The sequence below is a fragment of the Dendroctonus ponderosae genome, unplaced genomic scaffold (assembly GCF_020466585.1).
Source record: "Dendroctonus ponderosae isolate FM_Combo_2020 unplaced genomic scaffold, Dpon_F_20191213v2 Dpon_F_20191213_8, whole genome shotgun sequence".
NCBI classification, from domain to species: Eukaryota; Metazoa; Arthropoda; class Insecta; order Coleoptera; family Curculionidae; genus Dendroctonus; species Dendroctonus ponderosae.
The window spans coordinates 7,801,610-7,810,243 of NW_026019016.1; the positions used below are offsets into that span (position 1 = coordinate 7,801,610).

Below are 8,634 nucleotides of genomic sequence, written 5' to 3' on the forward strand. Positions count from 1 at the left end.
AAAACTAAATCTAAGCATATTGTTCGGTCGACGAATTTATTAATGTCTCCTGTAGGCTTTGACATCGATGATCAATAGCAGTGAATACCAATTAAAAAATTACATTAGGTTAATGCATTTAAGCTTAAACGAGTTCGCACTAAAAACAATACTTCGCCTTAGAGCCTAAGTTTAGTGTCTATAAATTTCAAATTTAATACAGTGCTCAAACTGGGACCTTACCTAAATTATGTGTTTTGCTATAACGGAAAAGCACGTACGATTAATATGCTTCGCCTTCTTCATAATCTTCGTAAGTCCGATCACCATTCGAATGGTCTTTATCGGGTTGGTACTTTTGTTCATCCTCTTCAAATTTGACATTGGCTTGGTCGTAAGGTTGTGTAGAATAGCCGTAATCGTAATCTGAAACAAACAAATATTTAATATATATGAACCTCCTTTAGATTCTCGGCTTGATTCAGCCTACAAACTTAATTAAAATAGAAGTAGCAGCAAAATAAACTTACCATCTGCAGGTTCTTCTTTGATCCTAACTTCCCCACCATCATCAGTTTTGATGTATTCCAGTTTTTCGCCCTTTTCTCTGTCGCGCCTCTCTCTTCTTTCCCGTTTACGTTGCTCCTTATCCTTATCTCTTGATTTAGATCGCCTTCTTTTCCTATCGCGATCGCGATCCCTTTGGCAAAATATTATAATGAGCATCAATTGTGTTTTAGAAAATGAGTTGCAATATACCTTTCTCTATCTTTTTCTCTGGGTCTTGTCTCAAACTCGTCAACATCGTCCTTAATCTTGTCTTTACTTCTGCGCCTTTTCTCCCTTCTGGGTGAACGGGATCTGCTACGTCTCCTACGTTCCCTAGAACGGGAGCGTCGTCTCTCAAAGCCTCTGTCACGGTCTCTCTCCCGGTCCCTGCCTACCACTCCTCCTCCTCGTTCTTCTCTTTCCCTTTCCAGTCGGTATCTGAGAATTAATATAGGTTTAATAAATAGAATTATATAGTCATGAATTTCGATTCGTAAATACCTCTCGCGTTCTCTTTCATTGTCTTCACGACCAGAATGCTTAATGTTTACATCTGCTCCACCACGTCTGGTTCCTCCCAAACCTCCGCCTGTTGATTGTTTAAGAGGTATAAAAATTGTACTTTGACATTATTTCAGTTTTAGTGAACGCATCCGACTTAAATCTTATATATAAATATCAAATGGAGAAAATAAAACAATTTGGCGAAATTTTATCTTACCGAGCCTTCGTGGCAACCATCCTTTAACAGTTCTAGCTCTTTCGACGTCCACTAAGACTCGTTTTCCGTCGATTTTCTTACCGTCGGCGTGTTTGTAGGCAGCTGTAAATACAAACGTAACGTTACACAAGAAGGTAAATATGATTGAGATAACGCTTTATTTCTGATGTTCTAAAAATGCATGAAAATTAACATTCAATCTTTGTGATGTTTATTCTTGAAATTCCATAGCTATGTATTCGTTGAACAAGTGGCAAACTGATGAAATGTGAAAATTAATGCATTGAAAGTTAGTACATCAGGTACAAATCTATGATATTCATTTCACAATCAAGCCATCATTTTCGACATTAAAAAGGTATGATTCGTTTATTTTAGACATAGCAATCGAGCGAACAGTTAAAATGAAGAGCTTTTAATTGGTCAGTTTCTGCTGTGAAATCCAATATCATAGATTAAAATCAACACAAATATAAAATTTCCATGGACGTCCCCTAACGAATTTGGCGGAATGACCTAAAGGAAATGGTAATGTTGCTATGGTATGGCACAATGCGACTTATGGTTGACAATTGTAGCGGATTTTCAACTGAAAAGTTTCAGAAAATGCGCACAGGTAAGAGTTCCGTTGATCAACACACGCATCAACAGTTTATGCACTTAACCGGCGATTTATTACATTCCTCGTTTTCACGATTTTCACGTCCATTTGAAGTGGAGATGCGATTTAATATTGGTGGGGACACACAATTATTTATGGGCTGATTGTGTATTTTAAATTTTGCTAAGATTTATTAATAAAAAAATCGAACAAATTTTTCACTAAAAGAGCATTCGCGAAGGCGTTTTCTCAAACTTCTAAAAAAATGTAAAGCCACAGCCTTAAAATAAAAGTTCATATCGCAATTGGAATACCGTATGTAAAATCATAGTAACACTACCACAAAACTGTTTAATAGGTATAAATGAAATATACCTACCGAAACTACTTACGTCGGTACGAAACGTCATTATAAAAAGGACAACATATTGAGATTTCAAGAACTTCGGTGTGCTGAACAGGATGCTCCTGATTTTGATACTGATTTACCTGGTGCGCAATTACTTACTGAGCGCAAACCCATTTTTTAAATAACCCCTTACAAACTTGCTCCATGTAAGTTTTATTTTTCTAAGTATTTGGGATTTTACTTGGACATGAAATAAAGACATTCAATAGAAGATAAAAATTGTATCGATCAATACCAGCTGGGTAATTATTGGCAATGAATGGAACAAGTTTGACAAAAAAATTTAGTCAAAAAACAGCAAAATACGTATTTACTTTTGGACAGTTTTTGCACATTAAGAACGTAAGCAAATAAATAGTAATTTATTTCACTCAGTGTAAAATATTCTGCTTTTATATAAAGCTGAATCTAATAATTCATTGACATTAATTAAAACAATAATTATACCTTGCTTATTTTATTGTTTAATTTCTCATCCATGCTCATAAAGTCAAGATCACAAACGAAATAAACATATTTCCACTTACTTCAACTCTCTTGATTTCAGTTACAGTTAAAAAAATATCTCGGTAATTCATCCATTACGTGGGAAGATAATTTAATTTCTAGTGGGAAATCTTTTGAAATGCTTAGGTCACGTTTTGAGATATGTAATTGTTAATAACGTTCACAGCCAAACAAACCACTTTTTCGAGAACGTTTACGGCTAATAAAAATACGTTTAAAAAATTTCACTTCGAATTTTTTAAACTATGCCACAAGTTGAACGCAACCAAATAGTATACGAATTTAATTTTCAAGTTTCCCGTTCTGAATATAAAATAAAGGCGACACGGTTTTCAGACTGGAGTATCTTTAATTGCGATGTATGGTATCCGCATTAAATTTATAGGAATAACGATTCGCCCCCCTAGAGAATTATTACCCTTTTGCAAAAGTACTTGTATGCAGGGTTCTTACCACACATACAAACCTATATAGCCAGCAAAAAGCAGATCGGCAATTGGAACTAGCTGCTTGAAGTTTGAACTGTATAAAAATAGAAAAAATATATATTGTATATATTTTCAATTTTGTATCTATTGGACTTAAGAGCTACAATTGCTGGCTACATAAAGAGAAGAGATCAACTTAACGCGCCACACTGGACGGCTCTCCCAATTCAGGTTTCATGTAAATTAAGAGTTTAATCTGCATTGCTTAATACTCATAAAATAGGAGTTTAATGAACGGAAACGGATCCCAAATATGGACTGTTACATGCAGATTACACTCTAAATCAAGCTGCAAAAGAATAATTGAAACGGCAATACTCACAATGCATATCTCGTTCATGTTCATACTCAATAAAAGCATACCCCCTTGGTTTCCCATTCGCGCTGTTGTGGATCAGAATAATCTGAGGAAGACAAACAAAATCAGTAACATGAATTACGAAGACTATATGAATTAAATTAAATATATTATCAATTTGCACACAAGTAATTATTATTATCGTTCACTTACTTTCTTAATTGGTCCATAAACCTCAAACTCCCTCCGCAGTTTTGATTCAGAAGTGTCGTAATTCTGAAATAAATAAACATTTATATAATCGACACAATAAACGGTGACGAATAAGTTTGAAGCAGTACAAGTATGCAACGAATGTAATACAGTCATTATCAATCTTAAGACAGGCAACACTTACAATTCTTGCAACAAACAGAGTTTTAAAGGGATCTCCTGTTATGTTGCCAGCCGTAGTTGGGTCCCATACGGCAATCTGCTGCTCTAATTTGTATGCCACTTGCTCAGCTCTTTCTCGTCGCCTACGCTCAAGTCGTTCATCTCTAGTCTCAACCTTCGTCGGCGGAGGAGTATCTTTAGGATCCTGAATAGAGGAAGATAATTTATTTTAAATTAACATTATTTTATATCAAAAAAGACTTGAAGCGAACTTAACTAATTTAGTGCTAACCTATAATCGATTTACGCATTTCACTTAACTAAAACAGTTTGTGTTTACATGCCTGTGAAATGAAGGCAAAAAATTCAAAATACCAATGAAATAATTCGGCTTTCTGGTCACGTAACATCGTTTTCCACCCTTCTACTGGGTGGATGAACGATCTTTGAAATTTCGAAAACCGCAATTAATACAAAGTCGGTTGAACAGTAGGCCTAGAAATTTTTAAGACAGTGGGGCTTTGAAATTTGGAAAATTCCAACTGCTTCCTAAAGCATTTCAAAATAATTCAAATATATTCTGAGATAATTACACTTGTCTGCTGCATTTTACATACGAATTTATTACAATTTTTGCGAATATCACGTTTGCGTGTTTTTAATGAGATTTTAAACAAACATCTACTTTTAAAACATCTCCAATTTTGGATTTAGCCCTTCATATGAACCCGAGCAACTCCGACATGTTCATTTGCTTAGTGTTTAAAGAGCATTTTTGGAAAACACATAGGTATTACATAGACACAAAACTAACCCAAATGTGTATAAAATGTGTCTAAGCAACAAATACAAAGATGCATGAAATGCATGAATGCGTGAAATTTTTCAAATCGCAGTGGCTGTTATGCAGTACTTTGGAATTTCATCCAAAACTAGTGAATTTCAATGAGTGAAAAGTAATCGAAAATCTAATTTTCACAGAAAAAGTTGTGGGTAAATGTATTTTCTATCGGGGACCATACGATAGACGCGTAAGCCTCATCATGACTTAGATGAGGAAACATGTATTTTGAGACAATTCTGCAGATTTTTTGAGATGTCAACAGATATTTTAAGTTGTAACATACTTATATAAAAATCGGACTACGTTTAATGAAATTTTCGAAAGAACCAAGAATCTCTGATCTTTGTTGAAACTCCGGATATGAAATCAATAACACGTTTTGATATTAAAGCAAGCGCCTGCATAATGTTGAATTTCCAAACAACAAACAAGTACTTACCTCAAATCCTCCGAGAAATGCGCCTAGGCCTAAGTATCCTCGGTTTTTCTTCTCATGGGGCAACTTTGTAACTGGAGGCAAATATGCTATAGGATCCCGAGGAGCAAACAATGCCAAAAGATTTGGCGGTAGAAACTGAGTCATTTTGGCTCTACAACTAGTCCTCTGAACGAGCTAAATGATCGTGCAACATTTATTATACAACTTTATAGCTATTGCTGCAAAATCCAGAAAATAATACTATCCAAGAAACACACACGAGCCGTCTTTCTATTCAGAAATGGCCGACTGACAGCCCTTGACACCTTTCAATGAATAGCGTAGAGCACGTTCGGTGATTGACTCCGAAATCGATTCTCAAAAGTTGGCGGACGATTTAAAGTAAAGTTTTCATAATTATTCTGTTTATTACTACAAATTATTGTAATTGACTAGTTTACGCCGCAATGGCAGGTTAAAAATAGATAAACCTTGTAGATAATTCTTTACCAACAACTTTTTTTGGAATGGTTTCTAAGATGTAGAGCGTTAAATATTTATTATTTCTTCGAGGTAAAGCAACTCAAAATAAAAAAAATTTCTTGTTATGTATTGTAGTTAGGGTTTACCTTGCTAGATTGACGAGTCGAAAAGATGAAAACCTGTGTTTTATCATACACAAAAAGGTAATCAGGAAAATTGAAATATCTCGTTTATAAATTCCATGCTGATTTAAAGCAAAAATTTGCCGTTTCACTTTTTATGAATTCTTAACGGTTCATGAATTATCGGGAGTTTGAATTTACCACGTTGTATTAGAGCTTAGACAAATAGTAGTTTTCTATACAAAGGCAAAAAAATGGGTTATTTGTGTCACAATGGCGTTTGCTACCGACCTTTTCAAATCGCATAGAAGTAAATTTTTTATTATAACAAGAAATAAAAGAAAAAATTGCAATAATTTAATATTTCAAGTTTGTAATCATTATACCATATTTCACTTATACGTTTTTTGAATTCTATATACTGATGGTTGGTCCCTGCAGTTGGCCTTTCTTACGGCCAAAAAATTTTAAATGTTAAATTTTCTTCCTATATTTATAATAACTAAGTGTTTTTCGGTGTCTCCACAGAGAAAAGTTATGGGACTATAGACGATGTGACCACCGCGCCCTAATCAAAATCGATTTTGATAACTTCCAATGAGAAAATTACAACTTTTCTAAACTGGAGCGGAGCACGATAATGGAGACATAACACCGTCCTTCTGATGTTCATGAGAGATTAGAGAATGTCCTCCAGAAGAGTCTAGTTCCACCTTTTTTAATATCGAAACTTGATGAAAACTTTCCAATAAAAAAATTGAAACAGTTTAAGTGAAGGAAAGCTTTTCTCACCATCAAGATTTTTTACATTTTCCAAATGTTTTAGATTTTGTAAAATATTTTACATCTATCAACTTGAAATTAATCTGAAGCATGTATCAAAGTCGACCTTTGTAGATTTACAAAAATGCCACCTTGACTTTTTGCAATATTCATCCCACCATTGTGAGCAAATGAGTTTCTGATAAGTGGCAACTTTTTTTCATCAGTTTTCGATTTTCATATCGTTTGTAAATACTTCCACTTCTATTTGCTATACGATAATTCCAAAATAGTTCTTTTTCGCAAACGAAAGGATGCTCTCTCACACTGTTAAATATCAAACTCTGTAGGCAGTTCATCAATAGATAAATGCTATATGGTTGAGTTGGATTTATTTTTGTTTTTTGTCTGCTTGAATTTCCTCACTGCTTTCTATTATACAGATTGATAAAGAGTGGTCGTATTTCACAATAAAGAAGGATTTCTTTAATCAAAAATTAACGCATTTTATAATTAAATAAGAACTCTCACCTAGAGGGTATGAGAGTTGTAAAAGAAAAATTCCAATGGTAAATAAATTATCAATAATTTTTTGCTCGTTGGTTACGTGAATAAACAGAACAGCCGTATATGGGGCTCTCAAAATCCTCAGGTGATCGTGCATTATGGTCCAGTCCAAAACAACTGCTAACTCTGGACAACATTTGCGGAGTTACAGTTTTAAAAGCGTCTCTTATGCRTGTTTTCAAATCGTGTGAAGTTATCGGAAGCGTATGGTAGACAATTCCTTTTATGTACCCCACAAAAAGAAATCTAGCGGAGTTAAGTCCGGAGATCTGGGGAGCTAATTTTTAAACTCATTTCTGCCAATCCACCTGTTTTGAAAATTGGCATTTAAAAATTGCCGAACTTCGCAGTGATAATGAGGCGGAGCTCCATCCAATTGAAGTTACATGTTGATTCTAATATTGAAAGGGACTTCTTCTAAGAATATTGAGAGATGGTTTATTAAAAACTGGAGAAACATCAAACCATTTAGATGTCCTTCAAAAAAATAGGGTCCAATTAAATATTGGCCCAGTATTCCACCCCACACATTAACTGACCACCTATTTTGATTTTTCAAGACCCTGTATGCGCGCGGATTCGTATCAGAATAATAAGTAAGTTGTGTCTATTCACGAGACCATTGTTATGAAAAGTACATTCATCACTAAATAACACATTTTCGAAAAACTTTTCATTTTCTGCCACTTTATCTAACACCCACATGCAAAACTCAGTTCGGTTTTTAAAATCCTTTCCATAAAGTTCTTGGCAAAGCTGAATTTTATAAGGATAAAAGTTTTGGTTTTTGGATAATTCTGGAAATACTTGATTGACTAATGTTAGTACTTTTGGATATTAGATTTTGACTAACATTGGGAAGCCAATAAACAATTTTTATGACATTCTCCAAGGGTGAAAATCATGTCAATACGCTTCTTCTCTTGGATAATTCTTCATTTTAACTTAGCAACACAATAATAATATGAAAATAAGGACCAACACGTCTACAATTACAAAAAACAATACCACTCTATCTATCAAAAAGAGGATTTGCAGTCTAAACTGACAAATAAAATAAATGATTTGACATGTGTAAATGGCATAGGCAACTTAGATACATTGGAACCTTAAGTTAAACAACACCAAATGGTGCACAGAACGACTATTTGACGTATTTTGTAAAAAGACAAAAACTTAGCTATTAACATCCTAATACCATTCGATAGGTAATTAAAAATTGCATTTCCTGGTAAGTTAAAAAATATGGAAAATATGGGTTTATTGTCACTGGGATATAAAATATTATATCTTGTTACCCTTCACTATAACTTACGCTTACATAACTTAAATACTTCTAAAGTATTTGACACGTGAAAATGATATTAGATTTTGATTAAATTCGTATTATTTAAAAAACCTTACGATTTCGGTATAATAAACCTTATTAAAACAGACACTTATTTTGTTCAGCGAATCCAAAAATGCAATAATATACAGGACATTCCATTTAAAAAAACGCAACTTTGATA

General features: G+C 33.9%; 1 protein-coding gene across 1 annotated transcript; it reads right to left on the reverse strand.

Annotated features, from left to right (window-relative positions):
* Positions 1 to 11: 11 nt before the first annotated feature.
* Positions 12 to 5,528, reverse strand: LOC109534471 (U1 small nuclear ribonucleoprotein 70 kDa). The gene is made up of 9 exons (XM_019900156.2): positions 5,211 to 5,528; positions 3,950 to 4,132; positions 3,766 to 3,828; positions 3,577 to 3,658; positions 1,250 to 1,351; positions 1,030 to 1,117; positions 739 to 966; positions 510 to 679; positions 12 to 405 (listed from the first exon to the last, which is right to left on the reverse strand). Exons 1-9 carry the CDS (start codon positions 5,352 to 5,354, stop codon positions 263 to 265), a joined length of 1,203 nt encoding a protein of 400 aa, XP_019755715.1. The 5' UTR covers positions 5,355 to 5,528; the 3' UTR covers positions 12 to 262.
* Between the last annotated feature and the right edge of the window lie 3,106 nt (positions 5,529 to 8,634).

Excerpts from the sequence above, each read along its gene's own strand:
- LOC109534471 (XM_019900156.2), bottom strand. The coding sequence starts at position 5,354 with ATGACTCAGTTTCTACCGCCAAATCTTTTGGCATTGTTTGCTCCTCGG. Across the intron at positions 967-1,029 it reads AATGAAAGAGAACGCGAGAG|ATACCGACTGGAAAGGGAAA; the intron begins GTATTTACGAAT and ends ATTAATTCTCAG. Across the intron at positions 680-738 it reads AGAGAAAAAGATAGAGAAAG|GGATCGCGATCGCGATAGGA; the intron begins GTATATTGCAAC and ends ATTTTGCCAAAG.